Source organism: Sturnira hondurensis, unplaced genomic scaffold (genome assembly GCF_014824575.4).
Source record: "Sturnira hondurensis isolate 20B ecotype Veracruz unplaced genomic scaffold, ASM1482457v3 Scaffold0001221, whole genome shotgun sequence".
In the NCBI taxonomy this organism is placed as follows: Eukaryota; Metazoa; Chordata; class Mammalia; order Chiroptera; family Phyllostomidae; genus Sturnira; species Sturnira hondurensis.
Genome location: NW_028073852.1, coordinates 2,330,374 through 2,343,151, shown reverse-complemented (window position 1 = coordinate 2,343,151; position 12,778 = coordinate 2,330,374). Strand labels below are relative to the sequence as shown.

Genomic DNA, 12,778 nt, shown 5'->3' with positions numbered 1-12,778 from the left:
AACCGAAACAGGTTTTGGCAGAAGGAAATCCAAGCGCGCCTCGGAGCAACACCGCTGCAACCAGCCCCACCTGCTGGAGCCCCCCACCCCTCCGCGAACTTCAGCGAGTATGTTATTCACAGTTGAATAAATCTCCTTCCCCTCAATTAACTCAAAGCTGCTTAAACTTTCCCACTGGAGAGCCCAGGGCGCCCTCCCCCACCCCCATCACGGATGGGTCAGGGGATGTGCAGCCCGCTGGTCATTGTAACTGGGGAGGGCAGTTTGGGGCTGGCGTGCACCTTTTTAAAAATCAGAGGAAAAGAAACAAAGACACAGGCAGGACTCACAAAAACTCGGTATTTTATTGCACCGAGATCTTGGCCACAGCAGGGTCTGCTCAGCCCCCAAGTGAAGGTGCAGAGCGTGGGGGCACAGCCTGCACACAGCTGCGGGACAGGGGACAGGGGACAGGGGACAGGGGGAGGAGGCCCCTCCCACAGGCCCGGCCCCCACTCTGAGCTGAAGATTAAATGGAATCCAGACCCTAAGTCAGCCGAGTCGCCACGGTAATAAAAGCTGTAGTTATTTACACACGTGTTCACTTGTGTCTGTGTCGCCCACAGTTGCAACTGGGTCTCTCGGCCACCCTTTCCTGTCCATGTGGCTGACGACACCGTGGGAGGGGCAGGCCCACCTCTGAAGGCCGTAAAGGCTGTGGAAAGCCAAGGCCGGGGCTCGGCATGGCCCACAGGATAACGACACACTTCCTCAGGAAAAGGTTTCACAATGACGTGGCCGAGGAGGAAGGGACTGGTTCCCAGGAGGGCGGGGAGCACGGGGAGGGGTGGGGGCAGTCCAGGAGACAGCAGGACCTTTCCCTCCACGCTGGACAGTGCAGAGCAACCCGGCCGGGAAATCAAGGCCTACGTAGTGGAGGCCTGCACCTCGAGAGGGACAGAGCCCTGCCCACAAAGGCACCTGTCTCCCCTCCAGCAGGGACAAATGACAAAGCACGGGGCACCGGGGGGCCTGTCTCCCACCAGGCGGGGCTGACAGGCAGAGACCAGGCTCCTGAGAAAGGGCCAAGGCTCCCGGCAGCGCCCGCACAGCCCTGCTTGTCCTGCCCTGGGCTGGCGTGGTCATCCTCACCTTCTCAGGAAGAACTGCCCCATGAAAAAGTGAACACACCTCCTGTATAAAAATGCAACACTTTTCCACTACCACGGAGACCCCACAGCAAGGGCAAGGCTGTGGGGAGGAGGGCTGCTGGGCCACACCAGGGCACCGGCCGGCCTCAGGCCAAGGAAGATGACCGTGAGGACGGTTCCACGTGGCCCACGGTCCAGCGCGGTGCACGACGTGCCCCGAGGAAGGGGGAGGACACGGCAGCCGAGGATTTCCCGTAATCGTTGGTTTGCAAGTCCGCAGGCAAGGCTCACCAGACAGGGAGGTGCTTCCTGGGGTCACACAGCTGCCCAAAGTCAAAAGCACGTGCACAACGGGGCGTGCGAAGCACTGCTGACAGGCTCACGGGCTCCGCAGGCTCCATCGGAGTGACGGGTGCAGTGAAGCAGTGAGGGAGGAGTCCGCCCCAACACCCCCACCTGGATAAAGACCCCCGGCTGCCATGGCTGCAGGGGGGGTTCCGGAAAGGCCCTCAGAGCAAGCAGCAGCCGGGCGAGCAGACGCATCAGCATGGCGGTCCAAGGCCCCAGCCCGCCCCAAACAGGAACCTGCTCCCAGGACAGGGTCCAGCTCCCTGCAAGGGCCAGAGGCGCTAGCCGGCCGGGCTCGGGCTGGTTTCCGCGGGTGGACAGGTAAGGCATACAGACAGGGCCCTGCCTAAGGGACAGGGAGGGCGGCAGCGCCAGCCACCAGGAGCAGAGTGCAGTCACCACCCTCCCTGGCTCTCCCCAACAGCCCGGACCAGACGCCCCATCCAGGCTCCCCGAGGTGCTGCTGCTGGCCCCACACGTGGCTGTGTGCTTTGTCACGGGCGTGCTGTGCTGCCAGGGGTCCTGACCGCAGGGGCTGGGTCTCTGTGTGCGTCCCCCTGCAGCAGCTCCCAGCGCGGGCACCCAGCCGCGGAGTCAGCTCCCAGGAACGGAGGCCGGTGTCCATGAGTCTGCGGGGCAAACGGTGCTCCTGAGAAAGGCCACGGGGGGCCCTGCACCCGCCCTCCCCGCACCACCCAGCAGGGGGCCATGCGGGGCCTCAGCCGGAGCTGGAAACCACAGGGCTATGCTCAGTGAGCAACCGCTGTGCGTGCGCTCCGCACCCCAGGCCACCTGCACACACACTCACACCCGAACTGACCACCTGGAGAGCAGCAGTTCAGCGGCGGTAGCTGAGGCTGGCAGCCTTGGCTGGGTGAGTCGCAGACCAAAAGTTCCGTCTGTTCTGAAGCTTCTGGAAGGCATTGAAGTTTCTCTTCTTCTCTCTCTTGAACTTCTTAATTTTCTTTTCCTACATTGAGAATCACACGTATTGCAAATACCACAAAGGGCTGTCCCTGGTCCCAGAGCTACTGTGTGCAACAAGACTCACCCCTCATGTGGCCTGTGGGAACCCCGCGTCACTGATGAAGGGGTGACCAGGGACCCAGGTGCTGCCCGTGGCTGCACAGCCTGTGGACTCGGCCACCAGGCTTCAGTCTGGCCCTCGGCCACTTCCAACTCCCCAAAAGGCCAAGCCCCCTCTGCCCCGGGCTCCCCAGGACTCTGGCACGCGGCCACAGTCAGACCCACCTTCCCACGGTCGAACTCCTCGTCCCAGCTGTCGGTCACGGCGGAGGCGCGGGCCAGCCTGCTGTCTCGAATGGCGTCCAGACTGATGGCCGACACTGCGCCGTTCCAGGTCAGCACTGCAAGATGCGCACCCGTTGGCCCCATGGGTTTCCAGCCACCCCGCCCACCTTTCCATCTTTGCAACAGTAGAGTGTGCAGGGGGACGGTGGTTAGCAAATCACATAGGTTTCGAGTGTGTGATTCTGCAAGCCACCATCTGCTTACTGTGCCGTGTGCCCGCCGCCCAAAGTCACAGCTCCTGTCACCCTTCCTCACCCCCCATGAAGTGCCCTTGTTTAAACCCGTGCCCTCACTTAACAAAGACCTCTTGTTCTCTCGCAGAGGGCTTCCCTGCCCCCCCCAGCAAGGTGTGCAGTCTGCGCTCTCCCGCCCTGGGCCCCGGGGGAAGCCCCTCGGGACCTTTCCGCAGACAGACCCGCGGTGCCACTCCCGACCCTGCGAGGCAGCCGCGGGGCAGAGACCTCTCAGTCCTCCCTCGTGCCTGTGGGGCGCCGGGCTCGCGCGCACAGCCTCCTCCAACCCTCACGCCCAGCAGGCCCGAGGTCCAGCCCCCAAACGCACCTTTCTTCCCGTAGGCCTGGCCCAACGAGCACCCGAGCAGCTCCCGGAGCACGTCGCCGCTGCGCTCTGGGTGGCAGGACACCAGGGGGGGCTGTCGCAGCCCTGCAAGCAGGGGCACTTGGATGTGCACCAAGGCCCCACCAGGAAAGACCCACCCCTGCACTCAGAGCAGCCCCACAGCTCCCTGGCCCCACAAGAGGCTGGGCCCTCGGGTCCCTAAGAGGTGACAACCCGCAGCACCTGCCTCCTGAAAGTGCCAAGCTGCTCGCAGCCCCCCCCCCACTGCCCAGTGCACAAACCTGAGAGGTCCCCAGGGCCCCTCTGCCTCTCATCCCCCCCGCCTTCCGGGGGCTCCTCCTCCGCTACTTCCTGCCGAGACTGCGGCTTCCCTCTCCTCCTTTTCTTTCTCCTCGGAGATGCTGCAGTGGTCCCCGGCTCAGGGACCTCCGAGGGAGAGCAGCTCCTGGGGGGTCAGCATGAGCCGTCAGCTCCCCCAGAAACGAGGGTGAGACTCCCTCCTCCCCGAAACGCTCGGGTCCCCACCCTGCAGTCACCCCACAAAGTGCCACCCCGAACCTGGCCTGTGGGACGAAGCCTGCTGGCCGTCCACGCCACAGCCAAGCATAAGGACGCTGGAGACCCTGGCGGAGGCGAGTCCCGCAAACTGGGTGATGCAATCACACAGCCAGTGGGCCGGGTCAGCGACCACCCACCCACAGTGCCAGCAGGTGAGGAGGGCTTCGGTTCACCTGGGCACGGGCGGGGCCTTGTTGGTGGGAAGGCGGGGCTGTCTGGCTCCTGGCTCTCACCTGGGCCGAGGTGGGTGCTGGGGAAGGCAGGCTCCGCGGCCAGCACCCCGCACTCCCTTCCGCTGCCTCTTCTTGCTCGAGGGGGGGCTGTCTGTCCTGTGTCCCGCTTGCCAGCCGTTCACAAGGCCCTGGCCATTCACTGGCTGCTGTCCATCCTCTCCCTCCAATCCCGCCGCAGGCGGCTCTGCCCAACATTCCTTCCTGCGCTCGGGGCTCCAGTGCTGCCCCTCCAGCGGGGGGCAGGCGTCTGAGTCCTCTGGGCGCTTCCTCTTCCTCCTCTTCCTCTTCCCGGGAGGGGCCACCGCTGCCTTCCCCATCTCTGAGCCCTGCCCCCGAATCTCTGCCAGGCGACTCCGCTTCTTCTTCGAGAGGTTCTGGGGGGACTCGCTGGCCCCTGGCAGCTGGTGTGGAAGGGCCTGGAAGCCCCCGTTGACCTGAGGCAGGGGAGCAGAGGTGGGCGTCCGGAGAGGCTCAGGGCTGCTGGGCTGTGTCGCAGAGCGGGGGCCGAGGGGTGGCTTCAGATGGCTGGGTGACCTGGGAGCAGGTGGAACAGGCCTGTGAGGACGCTCACGCAGTGGGGACAGCTATTCTGAGACGCAGCCTGACCTCAGCCCCCGCCCTCCAGCTGAGGTCTCCCCGGTAAACCCCAGTAGGTTAGAGAAGACAGGCAAAGGACACAGTTTGGGTCTACTGAACGTCAAGGTGAACGAATGTCATTGCACACCTCTTTGTTTCTCGTCACTGGGCTGTTCAAAATGTCTTTGCAGACTCCAGTGTTTTCAAGTTTCAATACCAGTATGTCAAAAGGGAAGGCTTTGCTGAGCAATGAATTTCCAACCCTCAAACCTCGAGACGGTCAGGCATGGGCAGGGAGCCCACCGAGGAAGGCCAGCATAGGCCCGCACATTGTCCGCTGTGGCCATGTCCCAAAACGCCACGTCCAGGAGAACCGGGGAAACCGATTCACAGGCGGGGCACACAGCAGGATGAGTGAGGAACGGCGGCCCCCGTCTTGCTCACGATGGGACCCGGGAAAGGCCCACTTTCCGCCCTGAGATCTCACCCGCCAGTGACCGGCCAGAACGCCTGTCTCACAAGATCTCCGAGTAAACGGGGCCATTATCATCACCGTCTAAACCAGAACAAGCTGTGGTGGCCACGCAGACTGCACTGTGTCTTGCTTTCTGGGGCCAAAAGTCAAGGTCTAAATAGCCAATAAATGCCTTAAGTATTTCTGCAATGTGCAAAAATACTGTGCTAGAGACCTGGCTGAAAGGGCTCAGTGGACTGAGCACTGACTGGCCTGCAAACCAAAAGGTCGCTGGTTTGATTCCTAGTCAGGGCACATGCCAGGGTTGTGGGCCAGGTCCCCGTAGGGGGCCCTTGAAAGAGGCCAATGTTTCTCTCCCTTTCTTTTTCCCTCCCTCTCATCTCTCTAAAAATAGATTAATAAATGTTTTTTTAAAACTCTCCTATGACAGAAACAGTAAGTGTGAGCCGAGGCAGGGGCGCACACCCGTACCCAGGGCCCATACTAACCTCACCCAAACCTCCTCATCCCTCGTGCCCCCTCCCTCCCACCCTTCCCGGCTGCCTGAGGCCTCCGGCAGTCCCGTGAGACAGCCTCTTTCTTACCCACGACTCTTGGCCTCCCATCACTCAACATGCCAGGACAAAGGTGAGCACTGTGGGTCTACCAGGCCAGGAGGGGACCTGACTAGCCAGGGAGGGCGTCCACTGGGGGCCGGAGCTCCGGCAGCACCCACGGAACTGCACCCCTGCTTGAGATGCCAGCTCGAAGCAGACGGTGCCAGGGATGGTCCCCACCTGAGAAGGCCCCAGGGAGCCAGGAGACAGACCCTGCCCCACTCAGAGATGCGCCCCGGCTCAAAGGCCCCAGAGTCCATTCGGGGTCTGTCTGGAGCTCCAGCCCTTCTCTCCTCCAGGCCCTGTCGGGGTAGGGGAAGGGACACAGGACGGTTCCACTCCCAGCACACCGGTCAGCACGGGCGTGCAGCGGGCAGACGGAAAAGGAACACGAAAACACAAAACCCGGGCCTGAGGAGACCACACCGCCTCCGAGCAGCTGGCGCCCCCTGACCAGGCGGAGCCCGAGAGCCGGGCACACAGCGTCCTGTCCCTGTCCAGCCGCCAGCGCCGGCCTTCCGGGGAGCAGGCCGTCGAGCGAGCGCGCGGGCACCACGGGAGAGAGAGGCGCCGGCCCCCGGGGCCGAGCCCGCGCTTACCTGCTGGGACCGGCAGGCCGGGTGCAGGCAACGGCGGGGAGAGTGGCTTTCCTGGGGTAGGTGAAGTCGGAGGGCGGTGGGAAGGGGGGTGCGCGGCGGTCAGTGCCGGGGGCCCTCCGCAGGGTGCTGGCCTGCAGTTATTGACATAAATAAAAACTTGGTGGTCTAAAAGAGGTTGCCGTGAGGAGGGGAAATCAATGTAAAATAAATAAATAAAACAAACAAATGAAAGAGTCCAGAAAGCAGAATGAGGGGAGAGAAGGAGAAAAGGAGGGGTGAGGGGTGGGGATGGTAGAAGAAGAATCAGAAGTGTTTTTGGTTAGAAACAAAAAGGAAACGAGGAAGGAAATTCCAACAAAACCCGAGCACGGCCGTCCCACCACGGAGCTTGGCGCCGCACACGGGGGCTGCGGTCCTGTCCTGAGGACGCCCCGGGCCTGGCGCTCCCCACGGGGCCGGCCCCACCCCAGGCCCTCCCTCCGCGGGTCCCCATTTCCTCCACAGACGGGCGGGGGGTCCTGCTGCCCACCCCACGCCCCGTCAGTGTCCCCGCACCTGCGCGGGGACAGCAGGAACTGGAGGGCCCTGAACCCCCTCATCCCCAGACGCCACCCGGGAAGGCCCCAAACAGCCCGACCCTCCAGGGGCCGGTGTCCCGCTCCCCAATCCACAGCCTCCTGACAACGGGGGAGGCGAGACGCCCCCACACCCACCTTCTTGGCAGAAAGGGCCAGTTTCTTGGCTGGTGGAGGAGACATGGCGGGCTCCATGGCGATGTTGCTCAGGATGGGGGACCGTGGCTTCGCCACCTTAGAGTCATCCCCCGTCGGCTGTGCTCTGGGGGGGCTGGCCATGGGGGTCCTTCCCTGAGAATCACTGAGGCGGGCAGCCCCGCTCCGGGGGGCCGAGGGGGGCCGGGGAGGGTCGCTGCTGGCTGAGTGATCGGGGCTGGAACTGCTGGAGTCCCCCGTGTCGAGGGCGGTGGCTCTGAGCCCGTGCCCGTTGACAGGGGTTGTGGCCAGCAGCTTGGGTGAGGTAGAGAGGCCAGCGCCCCTGCTGTCCCAGGAGCTCGGCCTGCGGCTGTCGTGCCTGCCGCCGCTCTGGGCACTGGCACTGTGGGTCCCCTGAGACGTTCTGAGGTGGGGCTGCTGGGGAGCTGACTTCTTGACCTTCTTTCCAGGCTCGTCCAGAATGGTCGGCTGGGGTGTGGGTGTTTTGGAAAGTCGGGGGGAAGGGGACCCCAAGGGCGGCTTTGGAGGAACGTGTCCATTCTGAGGCTTCAGGCCTGACAGGTTCCCGTTCCTGGACACGGGCACACCCGTCTCTTCGGTGGTCTGCAGCTTCCTCACCGTTGCCGGGTCCGGTCTCTGAAAGACAGCAAAGCAGGGGAGGCGGTCGGCCACTGGCGTTCTCCGGGCAGGAGGGTGTCGAGCACAAGGACACTCACGGGCACGCTGGGATGACACTGACACTTCTTTGAACTATTTCACTTACGGTGCACACCTCCATGTAAGTGTGTGCCTTTAGCATCACCTTTACCATGACAGCAGTGTGTTTCCATCAAGGCCGAGAAGCACAAAAACGCGTAAAGAAACAAAAATTGGGCAGGTTCCATCACTTGAACGTAACCACTGATGAACAACTGGCATGTTCTCTCCTTCCAGGGTCTGGTCACACGGGGCACCAGTCGGTCTCACCCGAGCCCCACGTGACGCCCTCAGTGACCACCAACTGCAGTGCCTGCCACCTCCCGTCTCATGGTAACAGGAACTCACTAAGCTCCCTCCCCAGGTGTCCCCGAAGTTAGAAGAACCACAAGGGGCACCTCGTCCTCCCCTCCACGGACTCACTGCAGTTGAGACAGACCTTCCACGCCAGCAGCTCGGTGTTCAAAAAAGCCCCGCCCCGCCCCGCCCCCAGGCCCCTGCTTAAAGACTATTGTTAGGAATGGAACCACCGGGTGTCCTGCTCGAGAGCTGAGACCCGTGCCTGCTCACAGCGCTCGCCATGCTGCAGGCTCACCAGTGAGGGTTTCTTTCTCAAAACATTTGACAAGGGGATAGGCTCCCATCCCCTCGACACTGGTGTCCTCTGCACCGGCGACAGAGTGATTTTAAGTCACTTGAATGAGTCCTTCATGTCACTCGATATGAAGAACTTTGTTAGTAAAACTGAGCTCAGCTTTTTTAGTAGAAAATGTCAAATACACGCAAAAATAACTGCAGGGGTATTTCCTAACTGCTAACATTTTGCTGCATTAGCATCCCTCTCTCTCTCAATATATATATATATATTTTTTTTCCTCTAGCCGTTTGAGTGAATTTTAGACGTGATACCTTTTCGCCCGAAGTGCATCTGGGTGGACCCCCGAGAGTAAGGGCGTTCTCCTAACACAGCCACGAAGTAACAACTAAATCGGGGGTCAGCACTGGTACAAACCACTCACACTCCCAGTGTCGCAGCGTGAGGGCAGCCCTGGCAGGGTGGCCCGGTGGGTCAGGGCGCTGTCCCCTACCCCAAAGGTTGTGGGTTTGGTCCCTGGGCAGGGCACAGGCCTAGGCTGCCGGTTTGATCCTCCATTGAGGTGCCTACAGGGGGCAACCGATGGAGGTTTCTCTCTCTCTCTCTAAAAATCAACAAACATGTTCTCAAGTGAAGACTTTTAATGAAGAGAGAGGGGAAAAAAGTGAGGATAAAACACTTTTTTCCAGGTGCTTGCTCAGCGAACCTATCACTGTGCTTCTGCATGGCAGCTGGTCTGAGATGGGGACACACTGTGACTCAGTCTTGATTTGCTGGGTCATCACTGTCCCCCCTCCTGCTCAGCCGGTGTCAGCTGATAAACAGCTTAAGAGAGAACCTGGAGAGAGCAGACAGTCTGCCCCTCCCACCCCGGGGCCAGGCCCCACCCACGGAGACCGGGGGCCCCACCCTCCCTGAGCAACAAACCCGTCCCGTCGATGAACTACCTTTGCCGTCAGCGGGGACGAGCCAGCCCCATTGCTCACGCTCCTCTTGCCGTGGTCCGGAAGGACGCCAGGGCGGCCAGCAAGGGCAGAGCCCGCCCTGGAAATGGGGCCCTCGGAGCCCTTCCTGGAGCCCGGAACCCTGCGCAGAGAGAACACGGGCCGGGCTGCCTCACACGGCACATTGCAGAGTCGCCGTGAGAAGGGGTCAAAACAGACGACAGTCAAGGTTACAAGTCTGTTTAAAAAAAGGGCGGGCGGACTTCCGGCCAAGACGGAGGTGTAGGCGGAAATACTGCCTTCTCGCACAACCAAATTTAAGGCCAATAAAGATTTAGAAACAAAAACACAACTAGAACAGACAGAAAATTGACCTATAGTGAACGAAGTCCAGTCCGACAACAATGAACCATTCAGCCAGAACCATTCATCCAGACCAATGAGAGGGGCAGAGTCGGTGGCCAGGGGAGAGGGTCCCGACAGGAAAAGGCGGTGGTTGGCAGACCCAGGCGCGGGGAGGAAACCAGCAGACCCAGTGAGACACACAAGGCGGCTGGCTGACGGCGGACACACATTCACACACCGGTAAGCCCGGCAAAAAACGGGCACAAGAAAGACTGTGCAATGCGGGGCCCCATCGATGGGAAACAAAGCCTAAAAGCACCAACTGAGAAAACTTTCAGGGGTTGAGGTGCCGGGAGAGACTCCCAGCCTCACAGGAGAGTTCGTTGGAGGGACCCACAGGGCCCTAGAATGTACACAAGCCCACCCACCCGGACACCAGCACCAGAAGGGCCCAGATTGCTTGGGGGAAGAGGCAGAGGGGACCAAAATCCGAGAGAGAGCAGAGCAAGTGCCACTGTTCCCTCTCTGACCCCGCCCCCACATACAGTGTCACAACCCAGAAACTGGGTTGCCCCCCACTGGTGAACACCTAAGGCTCCGCCCCTCATACATAACAGGTACGACCAGACCAAAAAATTATGCCTCAAATGGAAGAACAGATCAAAGCCCCAGAGCCAATACTTTAAAGAGATCAAGAAATTGCCAACCTATCAGATGCACAGTTCAAAACACTGATGATCAGGATGCTCACAGAACTCGTTGATTCTGGTCACAAACTACATGAAAAAATGAAGGCTACACTAAGTGAAATGAAGCAAAATGCGCAGAGAACCAATCGTGATGGGAAGAAAATTGGGACACAAGTCAATGGAGTGGACCAGAAGGAAGAAACAACAAAACAGAAAAGAAGGAAGAAACAAGAATTCAAAAAAATGAGGAGAGGCTTAGGAACCTCCAGGACATCTTTAAACGTTCCAACATCCGAATTATAGGGGTACCAGAAGGGGAAGAGGAACAGCCACGAGTGGAAAACATATTTGAACAAATAATAAAGGAGAACTTCCCCAGTCTGGCAAAGGAGATAGGCTTCCAGGAAATCCAGGAAACTCAGAGAGTCCCAAAGAAGTTGGACCCAAGAAGGAACACACCGAGGCACATCATAATTACATTAGCCAAGACTAAAATGAAGGAGAGAACTCTAGAAGCAGCAAGAGATAATGGGAGACAGTCACCTACAAAGGAGTACCCATCAGACTGTCAGCTGATTTCTCAAAAGAGACCTTACAGGCAAGAAGGGGCTGGGAAGAAGTATTCCAAGTCATGAAATCCAAAGACCTACATCCAAGATTGCTCTATCCAGCAAAGCTTTCATTTAGAATGGAAGGAAAGATAAAGTGCTTCTCAGATAAGGTCAAATTCAAGGAGTTCATCATCACCAAGCCCTTATTATATGAAATGTTAAAGGGACTTATCTAAGAAAAAGAATATAAAAGATATGAACAGTGAAAGGACAGCAAACTCAGTTATTAACAACCACACCTCAAACAAAAGCAAACCAAGAGGACAGCTAGATCAGGAGCAGAACCTTAGAAATGAAGATCACATGGAAGGTTAGCAACAGGGGAGTGGGAGGAGGAGAAGGGGGAGAAGGTACAGAGAATAAGTAGCATAGATGGTAGGTAGAAAATAGACAGGGGGAGGGCAAGAATAGTAGGGGAAATATAGAATCTAAAGAACTTGAGACACCTGTACATAAAGGGGGGGAATGGTAGGGGAGGGGTGTGCAGGGTGGAGGGGAATGAAGGGGGGAAATAGGACAACTGTAATGGCATAATCAATAAAAATATACTAATAAATAAGTAAATAAATAAATAAAGGGAGGGGATGGGGGGTGAGAAACGCAGCCAGAAAGAACCTTGACCTTCCTAACGCGCCTCTGAAACCCTACGCGACCCTCAAACCCGCGACATGGGCTTGGCTAAGCAGGGAGCAGATCGCAGTAGGAGCTTCCAGATCGGAGTCTCCACGCTGTCGCCGGTGGGCCAGATGCGCCTGACAGGCTCCTCCAGAGTCAGCAGCAGGGGCGCGGAGCCGCGGAAAAGCCTCCAGTCTCCGGGCTCTCCAGCCCCCAGGTCGGTGAGGACCAGCCCCAAGAACAGGCACCATCCAAAGGAGCCCTGCTGCAGCGCCGACCCCTGCACCCCCCGCCCCCCCACTGAGCTGCCTCTCTGCCCACAGTGGAAGTGTCTGTCGGCCAGCCCGGGTCTCCGCTCGGGGGCACTAAGAGAATAGGTGACTTCCCCATTCCATTCAGTCACCTCAACGGGGGGCGCTGTGGCTTTCACTCAACAGCCAGGACACCAACCTCGCCCACAGCTGGTGGGACTGGGAGGCCTGGCTGCTGGGTGGGGCGGAGGGGCAAGGCGGGGCGTGCCTACCGCAGGTAGAAGAGCACGTAGGCCTGCTGGTTCAGGACCACCTTGATGTTGCTGGAGTGCACCAGGGAGTCGTTCATCTGGTACCACTGCCCGTTGCTGGCCTGGAGCAGCGCAGGTGGGGGCGGACAGAACAAACACGGAACGCTGCAGAGCCTTCCCAAAGAGGAAGGACAAACCTGCTGCTGATCGCCACCCCCGCCCCCGTGTGTGTGTGTGTGTGTGTGTGTGTGTGTGTGTGTGTGTGAGTGACACTGGCTGGTTGACTGGCGACGAAACACCTAATGCTGTCCAGCTCCGACGTGACCCCGTGGTGTGCTCTGGGTGCCCTTCCACCCGTGCCGGGAACCGAGCTTTCCCTTCCGTGGGGCATTTTGGCCGCTCTGGTCAGCGGGGCATCCCCCACCGAGGCCCTCGCTCCGGGCAGAGCCGCCCGCCAACCTCCCCACGCGCCGCACCTTCACGTAGCAGTAGTAGTGCCCGGCGTGGCAGCTGTAGCCCGAGTGCACCAGGACGGCGTAGAGCCCGTACAGGACAGGCTCGCCGCTGCTCTGCGACATGTACGGGCGCACGTTCAGGAATTCCGGATAGCCCACATCCTGTTCGAAAAGACAAGCAGGCGGCGAT

The 12,778-nt window shown here is 59.7% G+C and overlaps 1 protein-coding gene across 2 annotated transcripts in view; it reads right to left on the bottom strand.

Moving 5' to 3' along the window:
- Window positions 1–325: 325 nt before the first annotated feature.
- The window catches only part of USP36 (ubiquitin specific peptidase 36), a 31,372-nt gene continuing 18,919 nt past the window's right edge, over window positions 326–12,778 (bottom strand). For both annotated transcript variants that reach the window (XM_037064321.1, XM_037064312.1), the window contains 11 exons: window positions 12,610–12,750; window positions 12,155–12,255; window positions 9,375–9,513; window positions 7,119–7,772; window positions 6,406–6,536; window positions 4,160–4,693; window positions 3,650–3,813; window positions 3,351–3,452; window positions 2,730–2,845; window positions 2,287–2,448; window positions 326–2,107 (listed from right to left, as the gene is read on the bottom strand). In XM_037064321.1, the coding sequence (XP_036920216.1) occupies window positions 2,317–2,448; window positions 2,730–2,845; window positions 3,351–3,452; window positions 3,650–3,813; window positions 4,160–4,693; window positions 6,406–6,536; window positions 7,119–7,772; window positions 9,375–9,513; window positions 12,155–12,255; window positions 12,610–12,750 (2,214 nt within the window). In that variant the 3' untranslated portion in view covers window positions 326–2,107; window positions 2,287–2,316. The remainder of the gene's footprint in view (window positions 2,108–2,286; window positions 2,449–2,729; window positions 2,846–3,350; window positions 3,453–3,649; window positions 3,814–4,159; window positions 4,694–6,405; window positions 6,537–7,118; window positions 7,773–9,374; window positions 9,514–12,154; window positions 12,256–12,609; window positions 12,751–12,778) is intronic.